The 12,974-nt window shown below is 39.9% G+C and overlaps 1 protein-coding gene across 4 annotated transcripts in view; it reads right to left on the bottom strand.

Moving 5' to 3' along the window:
• The window catches only part of sox6 (SRY-box transcription factor 6), a 126,623-nt gene that overhangs the window by 94,782 nt on the left and 18,867 nt on the right, over positions 1-12,974 (bottom strand). For 2 of the 4 annotated variants that reach the window (XM_026167257.2, XM_026167301.2), the window contains exons 2-3: positions 10,806-10,869; positions 2,746-2,796 (exon numbers count right to left, since the gene is read on the bottom strand). In XM_026167257.2, the coding sequence (XP_026023042.1) occupies positions 2,746-2,780 (35 nt within the window). In that variant the 5' untranslated portion in view covers positions 2,781-2,796; positions 10,806-10,869. The remainder of the gene's footprint in view (positions 1-2,745; positions 2,797-10,805; positions 10,870-12,974) is intronic. The other 2 variants (XM_026167309.2, XM_080297434.1) reach the window with 1 other exon arrangement.

Genomic DNA, 12,974 nt, shown 5'->3' with positions numbered 1-12,974 from the left:
ATTAACAATCTCAGTGTTACACACTTTCTCCTTTCATTACATCAAATAATGGCAGAAATGTAGGGGGAGGTCCTGCCCACTGGGAGTAGACAGAAACTGAAGACATCTCTCTCCCTCACTCTACCCTTATGCTTCTCTCTCACTCACTTCGTATGTCTGTATTCAGTCTTTCTTCCTTCCCCTTTCTCTCTCACACTTGCTCTCATTTTCCCAGCCTATGTGACTACGCAGACAAAAACCTGTTCAACATCTTTCATAAACATATAAAAAATTGATCTGAGGTGAAAACGCACCTTCTCTTCGACGAGGGAGGCTTACGGTAATGCAAAAACCCAAACAATTGTCCATTAAAGACGCTGTGTACATCGGGCGCTGTAATTTTTTGCATTAGTTTTTACAATTACCGAGAATTTGAAACGCACAATTATTGCCATCATACAATGGAAAGTCTTTGAGCTGTGGGGTAAATAAGGGGCTTTCTGTTGGAGTTTGATGTATTTTTCACGACGGCTGTGTATCAGATGCCATTAGGAAGCAGCAGTTGTCAAAAATGAAAGTGGATACTTTTACAGCTAAGAACTCTCTGTATGTGTGACTCAAAAGCAAACTTGTGATTCATTACAGTAATGAAAGGCACATCTGGTATGCTTTGGTGATTTGGAGTACACTATAAAAAGTCAATAACAAATGCATATAGGAGTAGATATGTCTGAATTTGTTCAGAAAGCTCCCTTTGACCTAATTCTGTTGTTTGAGAAAAGATACTGGGATTGTACACCAGAGGAATGCCTAACTGCCACATCCATCCGCCCCTGTTTGCATCCTTTTTTCCCTTTTCACCCCTGCCCCCACCCCAAAGCCCACTCCAGGACACAAGTCTTTATCAAAGCAAAAGGGCTAACCCTGAAGCAAAGCCTGCCTTTAATCTTGGCCTGATTGTTAAGGCCTCCAATCTCCAGCCAGTGTGCGTGATATCTTTCTGCTGCTGCTTCTCCTTTAATTAAAAGAGACATTGACAGAAGGATGTGGATTAGCAGTGCAATAGTGTGTTTACTTAAAATAATCGCAGTGTTTTCTCTAGACTGTGAGAACAAAAGGAAATTGTTGAAAAGCAGCCAAGGTCAAAGGTCATGTTCCAGTATTTGCCTTCTAATTTTTGTAAAAGTGGTATATGTAAGGATCGCTTTAAGAACTATTTCTTTATCCCGCATCCTATTAAATGCAGTTCATCTTTAGTACACTTATTTTTCCAGCAGATTGGTTTTGACAGGTGCTGAGAGTTAAATGGTGTCGTCCACTTTGTGGCATTACTCAAAAAAAAAAAGACAAAAAAAAAAACATGGAAATGAGCAATGGCAACATGTTTTCAAAAATTTAACATGCTGCATGCCTGAATAACTCCTGTCAAACCATAGTAGATATACCACACCAGATAAATTGGTTCCATGCCCTGAAAGATAAAACAGTAACTGTACATTTTTGCATTACTTATTTTATTTATTTAGTGAACAGAAACTATATGAGGAATTCATAAAAATAAAAAAATATATAGGTAAGTATTTGCACTTTTTGTGAGTTTTGGTTTACAGTTAGAGATGTATTTTTTTAAACCCTTGTATAATATAATAAAATAATAAAACATCTTATATAGTATGACTTTGCAAAATAGGTTTGGACCAAATTTCAGTTGTCTGAAAGCTCTGAAATCAGCTTGCTTCTTTCTTAGGTGTATAAATGTGGGACTCGAGCTCATTGAATGCTAAAGATAAATAAAATACATTTAAATGCATGAAAAATGTTCCTATTGAATTCCTGAAGGACATTTTGACTACCGAGAGTAATGGTATCAAATTGTCCTTTCTTTTTAAAATGCCCCCAACAGTTCTGAGGGAAAAAAATGCTGTTAATTTAATCAAATAAGTGACCTTTTGAAAAAGAAATCAAAGAGGATTCATTAGCTTTAGTAAAGTTTGGCTGACAGCAGCTTTGAAAGGCAGATGCTGCTGCTGTGGCTTTTAATGAGCCAACCCTAATTAGGGAGCAACGCTGGAGCCTAGAGAAGGTGGTTGACTAGGAAAGGAGCCAATGGTAAATAAGCTCTCTTATTTACTTCCTCTGTGTGTAATGACAGCACAAATTTTTAATTAGAATCACAGGAAGGGTAAAGACAAAAATGTAAATCTTTATGTCACGCTGAATACAAACACAGAGCACGACAGGAAACAACAGTACATCACAAGAACAATATCCCAGCGACTGCCTCACCCCAGTAACCCCAACATCCCCGATTAGGGGTGGTTAGTAGGGGAGAGACGGAGAGGCAGAGAGAGAAAGTGGTCAGACAAAGGCATGCAGCTTAAAGACAGAAACCCTGACCTGCAGTTTTTTTAAGCTGTGATACAGAGAGGAAGGAGGGAGAGGGTGGGGGTGGGGTTAAGGCCAGCTCATGTGTCCCTCAAGCTGTTGATGTGTGCTTTCAGTCTGACTTAAGGCTATCCGGGTGAGCATGCTACTCAGCCACACACTACACGAGCACAATCATAACAAACAGGTTGGGTAAATATGTCAGAATCCGTGTTTGACAATGTTCAAATATACAGACACATGCGCACACACAGACATGTGCACGCACACACGGGACAAAGTCTAAAGCTAACATGTGTCAGAGAGTTTAACCCCTGTTAGCCCGCTACCACCCATGCCCGACCTATGATCCTAAATGGCAATAACGGAAATGAAACTAACCTCAGTAAAAAGCTGCTACGAAGAAAGCCCTCCATGTCAGCGTGTGGGGTTCTGGCAGGAGAAATCACAGAGAACCATTTTTACTATGAAATGAGTAATAATTAAACAAAAAAAAAAAACAAGAAGTAGAAGAAAAAGAAGGAGGAGGAGGAGGAAGGGAGAAAAGAAGGAAGGAAAGAAAGAAAACACAGAGATCATACATCTTCCTCATATGAGATCTTATGTCTTTAATTAAAGCAGAAATATGACTCAGAACCCATCCTGTCTTTTTATGATCTGACATCATTAATTATACCTCTTTCCATCCAGGGAGTGGATTTGCATACAACATCGCTTTGCACTGAGAGCCTGATGATATGTTTGCATCAAATAAACTCTGCCTACTGATCTCTATACAGACTGTTTCCACTGCTGTGTGCAGATATACGCATGTACATCCAGCAGTGTAACCGCAGATCCCAGAGCAGCCCTAGCCTGTTCAGAGTAGCCAGCGGTGGTCCAGCTGCAGCCCATGTGTAGCGAGGGTGCTGTGGCTTCTGGGAGCCCGGCCGCAAGGGTACCCGAGCTGGGATTCGCAGCGCCAATGAGGCAAAAGGATGTGGTCATGATGTCACCGCTTGCAGGGGTCGTTCAGAAGCTTTACCCACAAAAATACTGAAGACACATGTTTAAAATTGACTTACAACAGGTTTCCATTATCCTGTGTTATTGGCCTGTATATAATATGTGCTTTTATTGTGTTAAGATTGGCTGAAAATTGATTAGGACTTCCATGTGCTTCGCTTTAAGTGGGAAAAACAGGCAGAAATGTCAAGGAACAGATTTGTCAGTGGAACTTTTATCCGTGGTTGAAAATTAAACGTCTCTCTGATCTCACAAGCCCAGTAAAGATGTTTCAGCCTCTGAAAATATGGGGAGGATATCTTGCAGAAATATTTTCGGCATTATAATAGGCCGTTTCACTTCAACGCTTTATTTCTCCACTGTCCTTTTATTCATTTTGATATCTTTTAAATTCAAGGGCCGTAAAGACTTCATACCGAAATTCCTGTTGTGAAAATCACTACTTTTTAACACCATTGGAAAGAAAAATACTCTTTTCTGAAGTTATCCTCCTATAGCACTCCCTCATCATCATGAATAACACAAAACTCTACAGCGAATGACATCTCAGCCCTTAAACACCTTAAGTTTTAGTGACATGGGTGTAATTTGGCATTTTCTCCCCTTGCTCTCTTGGCTTATGAGACAAAGCCTCTGAGAGAATGGAAAGAATGAGCTGGGCCCAAGGACACTGTGCCTTTCAGTCTGGCCAGCACTTAGCAAGGCAGTGGATCCACAAGGCCCAGAGGGCTCAGCCGAGACTTTTCTCACAATAAGGTGTCTGGGGAGGCGGGAGTGGCATAGCCAGGGGCGCTGCTGCTCTGCTCTTTTCTGCACTCAGCTGGGCCCAGTGCACATAATACCATCACCACGCCAGAGCACACCAAGCCAGTGACAACGTGAGAAAACAACCGTCAAACAGTGCAGAGCAGATCAAGCGTGTCTCCTCACTTCTCTGAGTGCAAAAAGCACACATAGACTGCAGGCAAGCACACAAAAACTAAAACAATTACCAATTCAAATATGCATTCACTGTGAAGCACAGTGAACACAAACAAAATCTAATACATGTATAAATAGTTTTTTTGTTTTTTTTTAAAAACCTACACCACAGAAAAGGTTTAGAAATCTGAAACAAGCCAGGATGAGAATTAGATTAAAGAGCACGGTCTTTTTTTTCACTTGTCACTGAGTCTATGTGTTTTACTGACACCTTAATCCTTCCGCTGACTTCTAAAAATAGTTGGGGTGAAAATTGAATAGATAAGGCTGTGCTCAGTTTCTATCTTTGTCGTTGGTTGTATTCCATAACCCTTGCTGTTTTACTCAACATGCTTATGTTTCCTCAGCTGTGCCTGCTGTCTGCAGTCCCATTGTGGTCAGCAACAACTGAGCTTAGGCTATGGAAGTAAAGGTGCGGTTTGGAGAGAAAAATGAAAAAAACGGAAAAACTAAGGAAAAAGTGACTGAGTTATATTGTCTTTGCTCTTGTCTGAATGCAGAATAAAAAAGTCTTTAAATTAAAGCTAGGCTGCAATTCAAGGGCAGGCTTTTTGGTGAGAAAGAAGCAGGGAGGATAGACATCACTAAGTTGGCCTGGCCCAGTCTGAGCAGTGCGGCAGCCCTTTCGAAGAATGAGCCTCTGCCAAAAGCTGCCTCTGCCTAACCAAGTCTCCCACCATCTGCAACAAATGTGCTCTATTAAAGCAGTACCATATGGACAACAAGCTAGCTATTAACACGGCTTCGGCACATCCCCTTAACCTAGCCCAGATTTCAAACTTCCAGTCAAATTGACTGCTGATTTAATGCACCGCCAGCAGCAATGTGGGTCTTGGCATGAGACAGAACTCTCAGTCTTCAGTCATTAACAGGCTCACATAGTGCGGGGTGCACAGCGAGACACATAAGTTGGCTGCACAGATCCAAAGAGTAACTACATCCCAGGTTATTTGGTATATCCTTTAAATAAACCCCAATGAGAATGGATAGCAAGAGCATGCGCTGATCCAGGAACTCCAACCCTTTTAAGACAAGTAAACCAGAGCTCAAAACACTCTATTGTACTGAGTGGAAAGAAGCTTATAAAGTACATCTACCCACAGTGGCAGTCTAACTGGTTGCTTGTGTCTCAGTTGTTCCACAGTGATGGAGAGTGTATTTGCTCCCTCTGCATGGATCCAAAATGGCAGTGATTAACCCTGCAGGGTGTGGGGAGGGGGAGGCACTTTAATCCCTGTGGGCCAGGCGGCCATGTTGACACCTCTCCCTGCTCTGAGTCACAGAAGGACCCACCCACAGCTCGCAAAGCCACGTTCTCTTCTCTTCGACCATGACGCCACAGCTACCAGCCCTGTGTTCTGTGACCCGGAGACAACACACACCAAATCAATTACAGTTCTGTGGTTTTTAACCCAAATCCAAAGTTCAGCAAATTTTGTTTATTTTTTGGGCTCTTGTCTCCGCAGCTTTGATACCATACATAATTAGAGCAGAGACACATTTCTTCTCTAGGAAGCCTGAACATACACAGTCCTGTGGGCTTAAATAGGCCAAGTCTTCACAGCAGTCAAAACAATTGTAATTGTGCATGTTTTTTTTCCATGTCCTTAAGTGCGATTATTGTTGATTTTGGTGTGTAACTTTGCACCAACAACACCTATAAGTGGGTTGTGCCAAGGCTTTTTGGCCTTAAAGATGAGGTTATTGTTTCAGCATCTCTGTTAGTAGTGTCCCATGAAAACTGAAGTGATGCATTAAACGCTGCATGATGACAATCTAATTAAATAAGCCTTTCATTACTCTCAATGGAGCAGCAAAACATGTGAAAAGGTAGAACAGGTTTCAGAGGATGGAGATCCAAATAGGGGGGAAAAAAGACCAAGCAATCTCAATGTCAACTCAACACCCATACCCAGAGGCAGGCACACAAACACACACAGACAGACACATATATACAACCTATGTTACCTTTACTAATGTTAATGGTATCCCAGTGACTCCCTACATCACCTAAAATACAATGCACATACACATGCTTGCATAGAGGCATGCACACGCATGCACACGCGCACACACACACACACCTCAGTCAGAGCTGCCAGATGAGTAGTGAATTAATTTGTGTGAGCCACTCCAACATTAGGAAGGTGTGTTGAAAGGTGTCTGCTCATGTTTCAAATTAAACGCGCTGCTGGTCAGCATTAGCACCTCGCCACCCGTCGGCAACTGACACTTAGGGGGCTGGGGGGTGGGTGGGGGGGTGGGTGGATGGTAGGGAGGAGGGGAGCCCATCCGCCGTTCACACTGGAATAATTAGAACATGTCAGGAAGAATTAATTTCCTCATTTTTCAAAAGGATACACAGAAATTACCATGTTATTATATGACAGGGTCCCTGGGAGGATTGGATTAAATTTGATTTCTTGCGCAGCCCACACAACAAATTAAAGTCATAAATAAGATGGAAAGAAGCGGGGCACAGAGCATATGTTTATGGCAATGAGTGAAGCCAAGGGAGCAGAAACAACTATCTTCATTTCATTTTATTTAAATCAGGCCGACACCGTGTGTCTGAATGACAGCACTTGCTAATGGGTCGAGATTAGAGGCTCCTTGATATTAACACAGCGATCCAACAACTCCAACTTAAAATCAATGGAACGTAAAGTGTGTATGATACTGGCTGAGCCTGCTATACACAGTTATAACTAGATAAAAGCTTTGCCACAACAAAAACCTCACAAATACACCTGTTTTATTGAGCTTTGTTGACTTTTTCCTCACATTCTGATTTTCCTTTAAATATAGCCACACATTATGAAGCATACAGGGAAAAATACAGATGACAACATTTCAACTTGTCCAATTCAAGTAAAGGTCTGAGCACCTTAAATTCACCATTAAAAAGAAGGTTAATGGCTCACTGTCCTACAGTGACTGGCATACTGATGGACAGATGACAACAGGCTTTCGTAAGCTGACTCTGGTAACAATGTTCAGCCTCGTATGTGAATCATAAACAGACTGCTTTTCATATTGTACGCTATGCAAGAGAAGATAAAAGAGCCACTGGGGGAGGTGGGAAAAATAACAAATGCTTGCAAAAACATAATAAATGGCAATAAAATTATATCTTAAATTGAGGATGTGATTCATCCTAATTTAACGAGTATTCAGCTAACTCGATTTAATGCTCAGTGCTTACACATATCTCATCTTGGGGCTCAGTTTGGACTTGTTAGCCGACTATTACAACTTAATACCGGCTTGCCTGGGAAGAGTTTTTCAGCTCTTTCAAAATGGGCTGTCATTAGAGCCTAGCACTCCCCTGGGCCCCACAAAGTTTAAATAATTTGCGAATCAATTAACTGGCTACTCTCAACGCAACAGGGATTCCACACTCCAGGGTCGTGGTGCATTATCAGTTGGAGACGATTCATGGCTTTTTGGGAGAAAAGTTCATGGTTGAAATCATTAATTCATTTTACAGGACTTTTAGTTATGCATTACTTTCCACAGCTGGGGTAGCAAGGAGATTAATGGCATGTTCTTTGGTCCTGTTTTCTGACGTGAATAGCTACTAGATGAAACTCTGTCTTACAGTGCGAGGGAACAGACTGTGAGAGGCAGGACGGCGGCCAAATCCATATTAGAATTTTATTCTTCCGAGAGTGAAATAAAGTCTGTCAAACGTTATAAAAATAATAATAATATCAGAGCAGAATAATCAGATCGCCAACAGTTAGTTTAGACCCTTCAAATGAGGTCATCCCCGAGCAATAGAGTGGGAGTTATTAATTAAATGCAGCGTATAGGAAGATAAATAAAGTTAAGCAGGTTTTACACATTCTTGCCAGGTAATGACATGTGCAGCAATTTGTTTTCCAAATTCACTCTGGGATTGTCTGAAGTAATTGAGGCTGATGGAATTAAAATCTTTGTTAGGCAGTCTTTGTCAAGCAGTCTCTGTTCAGCATATTGACCATAATCATTGCAGGGTCAGTGGACTGAAGAGGCTCATTTGATAAATAATAGATGGAGAGTAACCATTCAAAGGTTGTTCATTTTCATTTTGTGGTGAAGTGCTGTTTATTTAATTTCTGACAAACTGGCTCCCAGCAACCTCCCCTTCAGTCTAGCCATCAATAGTGGGCTCAGCAGCGGTGAGACCACGCGGCTGCGGCTTACTGGATAAATGGTGCATTTTAACAGAGCGTGTATGACCTGTACTAGAGATTGTCTAACATACCCCTCAAGTGTTTTTTAAACGACTTTGCACGAGAGTAATCAAACACGTTGTATAAGCAACCAAACTAAATTACTTCAGCTCGTATTTTGAGCTTAATTAAACCTGTAGGTCGAAGGTTTTAAGATCGCATAAAGACCCAGATTAATGTCTCAAAAAGTGCGATGACACTGCTGCTTGCCCACATGGGTGTCTTGTTGCATTTTCCTCTTTAACAAATAGTGACAGGTGCCTAATAGCATTCAATAACCATTAACCATGAGCACTTTACTGAGGAGTCTTTATTTCTTTACTTCAGGCATCAGTTCACTAACTACCAGACCCAAGTACAAGCATTTTCACAAGTACCCTGAGATGCTTGTGTCGTTTTGTGCTTGCAGATTTTGAGCTATGCTGGTGCGTCTAGTGTAAAGATCGAAAACTATAAGTGGTTTCTTGATGATTTCAACAAAGGGACTATTATGGATCTTCCTTTAAAGGCAGAGCAAGATGTAAGTCCTAAAAACATTCAGTTTGAATTAACCCAGCCTTTGAAAAGCTTACCCAGCGTCTGCTGGTTTTACTCTTTTATTTTTTTCATATATAGAAAAATCTGTAAATTAAGCCAGCCAGATTATGCAAAACATAATACTCATAATATATCTATTCTATTTCCCACTAGTATTAAATCTATTTATTATATCGCAACAGTGCCTGCAAGTACTGAGAGCTTCTAATAACGCTGACTGATTAATTAGATGATCTACAGCCATACAAAGCACAACCTGGCTGTCTCGACAATGCTAACAGGCAGCCACAGAGATAGATCGCTGGTAGGCAGGTGCGCGTTCATCTGAGCAGAAGGCACGTGCGTGGTGTGAAATGGTGTGATTAAACAATAGTAAATGGCCATGAACTTTGAATTCATATAGCGACATTTCCAAGCTGTTATTGAAGAGCTTTCCAGTCACATTAATATGACTCCCATGATATCTCCAACTGACATTTGGAGGAAAAGAATAATAAAAACTTAGTTCCTCTCCTTTATTTGTTTAATATCTAAGATACATTTTTATTAGAAAACGTGCACGAGCAGCAGCTGCACAAAGGTTGTTAAAGTAATATGATATTGATGCAGAAAAAGAATTGTAGTGTTTCTGTTATTTTAAGCAAAATGCCACATTTCATAGAAACGGTCTTACTATGTTGCTTTGAAAAATTTCACGTAAACCAGTTTTAAATTGATATTTCGGTTTACAAGCAGAGTTATACAGTGCTTGATCTGTGACTCTGACGTGCTTTAAACATAGACCTGATCCTGCTTTGGTATAAATGATAGCGCCCCTTTGGTACTTTGAGGATTAGCGCTTATTTGTTATATATGTATTACAGGATTATCCATCATAATCTCACCCTCTTCTTTAACATCTCAGAGATCGTTAACAAGAATCATTAATGGAGCGTAAGTCAGCGCATTATTGTGTTATAATCGGACAGAAGAAAAGTTACGTTATTTCCAATAATTTTAATTTAATTAGAAGAAACTGCATCCCTGTTAAAGAAAAATAGGCTGTTATACATAGTGGCGCAGCAGTGACTGCAACCAGTATTGTGCAAATGTTGACATTTATGGAAATTAAAACCTCTTCTATATATATATTTGTACAATTTCAGGAACTGTTGTCAAGATTAGAATTAAATTTAGACATAAAATATATAAATATGTTTACAAAATGTATAAACCTGCAATATTACTGTGAATTTGCTTTTAGCTAATGATATTTTAGATTTTATATCTTTGACTAGCAATACCCACGCAAAGGTTTTGTTTGGGTGTGTGTGTGTGTAGCTCATATAGTCTTTAAGATATTTTCATTCATTAGCAGAAAACCAGATTTAACCGTAAACCTGCAAAGCCCACGCACAAAACTGGACTGTAAGACACAACAGCACAAAACAATAGTGGTGAAAAAGCTGTGAAAAAAATAAGAAATTCTGACTAACCACAAAATTAACTGAAGGAATATATGATGCAAGAAAAAAAAAATAAGTGTGGAAAGGTGTGTCAGTAACTTTGGCCCTATATAACTGTCTAATTGTGCATACATTTTGTGCCTATCCAATTGTCCACTTCATTTAATGCAGGTGTTCAGTGTGGGTGAAAGACAGCAGGGGTGTTTGAGACATGTGTGCAAGACAGAAACAGCTGAAGGGGCAAATTGATACTTACAAAAACTGAAAGACTCAGCTTCCAGCGATCACTGGTTGGTTGATTTTGAATTCATGTAAATAACCTGCAATATAATAAAGACAAAAAAAACATAGAAAAAAGCTATTAAGTTGTGTCTTTGTATGCAAAATATTGCATAAGTTAAAGGCAATTTGTAATATAAAATCAGCATGGGTCTTAGATGGCTCTATTTACCTACATTAGAACAAACAGACCGAACAAGAGGAAGAAAATTGGGACCATATTGACTGTTGGCTCAGGGTCAGAGTTTCCACAGCTGAGTTAAAACAGCTTTGTTAGTGTCTGACCTCCACTCTTGACAGCTGTTACTAATAGGAATCAGTCTTAGACAATGTTTAAAATCTGCTTCTCTGCTACCTCATTATTCTGTCTTCAAGTCCGCAGATTCCACTAATCAACAGTTTTCGTGTTCAGCAATTGTTTTATTTAATGTAGCTTTCTTTCATCAAGCATTGGCTGCTAATGATTTATTTAGGGGCCGTGCTCAGCTAGTTTCAGCATCACGCTGAAGTGCTGCAACTTAAGAGCTCTGTTAGAAACTCTAGTGTAGAATAAGTGCACAGATTCAGGGGTCAGAGCCAACTCAAACTTAAATGCACCCACAGTTTAGAAGTAATAATTACAGAGCGAAAACAATTCAGTGATCAGAGCATATACTTTGGGAGATGAAAAAGCTCCAAGATCATTCATGCTCATTTTCTCACATTATCTTGTTTTTAACAATAAGCCAAGATCTCATTACCAGCTTATTTATACAATTAGTCTGCCTCAACACCGCCAATTAAACAAGGCCAAGGGTTTTTTGAGGTCACGCTTAACTGATCTGTCACTAATTTGCTCTACAGCACCTCAGTCTTCTATTGCTGGGGCCAATAAGCCACCATCAACAAGACAGGATAAATATACTGACTACTGCTGCATTGTTGTCAGAGCACAGTACAGTCTGCTGCGTGGGAGGCTGGAGGGCTAGTAGAATGAGACAGATAAAGGCAAGAGTCACAGACAGGTCTGAATGTGGTAGCCTTGAGGCTGGATGTGACAATGGGAGAGAGGGGACCCAGGTGACCCCAGCTGAATGGAAAGCTGTAACATACAGCAATGTACTGCTGCCACCATGACGAAAATCAATTTCCCTCAGAGAAAAATCCTTTTCACATTATAACAAGGCCTGTTTTTGATTATTATGATATAAATAATGATGTAAGGTTTCATGTGACAGAAAAATATCCATGAGGAATTCAGTTAAGTGGTGACAAACTCAAGAAATGGTATTCTTGTTATGGCCTTATATGAATTACACCTCTGATTTCGAAGCCTACTTCTGGCTTTTAAATGCTGCTTCACTATTTCACTGCTGTGTACTATGCTCCAGCTGCAAACACCCACTCTTGTCCCCACATATACACAGGAATAAGTTATATTTGAAGCTATTCAGTATAGTACCGTCCCTGCCTGCTGGATAAACCACATATTTCATGGATGGTAATTCAATAAACAGTTCGTCTTTCTTTCCATTTGTCATCTGACTACAGGCTGAATTCCTGTTGCCTCTAAATAAAAGAGGGCTCTACTAATTACACATAGTAGATATTAACAAACCTTTGAATTCATAATTTGATGTTAATTGAGAACAATGGGGTAAATAATACATGGGGAGCTGAGTTCTTTATTCATTGGTTATTTAAGATAATTATTTGTGTGAGAGGGGGAAAAAATTTATAATTGCAAATAATGAGTGAACCCAAATGATATTATAATGAAGCCAGTGTAGCAATCCCTGTGGTGTAATAAGAGTCGTGTCAACTGGCCTATTGTAGAGGCACGTAATAGCTCTTTTCCTGCTGTGAATTACACCTACAGGCAGGAAACATAAAACAGGCACCCTCTATTCCTAATTACAAGATCACAGACTTACTATGTACAATTTTAGTTAAACTCAACGTCAAATTTATTAGTCACACCACGTTTTATGAACTTTCAATACATTTAACTGTTTATTTTAAATAAACAGTTACTTTGAAAGAAAAATGCACAGTAAATTAGACCTTTCTGGACAACAATTTAAGGCTCAAAGCAAAGCACAATGACTGTTTTTTTGCTTCATTGTAATGAAAATACTGGAGGTTTCGCTCATAGGTAGAAAAATCC

This window comes from Astatotilapia calliptera, chromosome 1 (assembly GCF_964374335.1).
Source record: "Astatotilapia calliptera chromosome 1, fAstCal68.1, whole genome shotgun sequence".
Taxonomy (NCBI): Eukaryota; Metazoa; Chordata; class Actinopteri; order Cichliformes; family Cichlidae; genus Astatotilapia; species Astatotilapia calliptera.
This window is presented reverse-complemented; position numbering and strand designations above follow the sequence as displayed.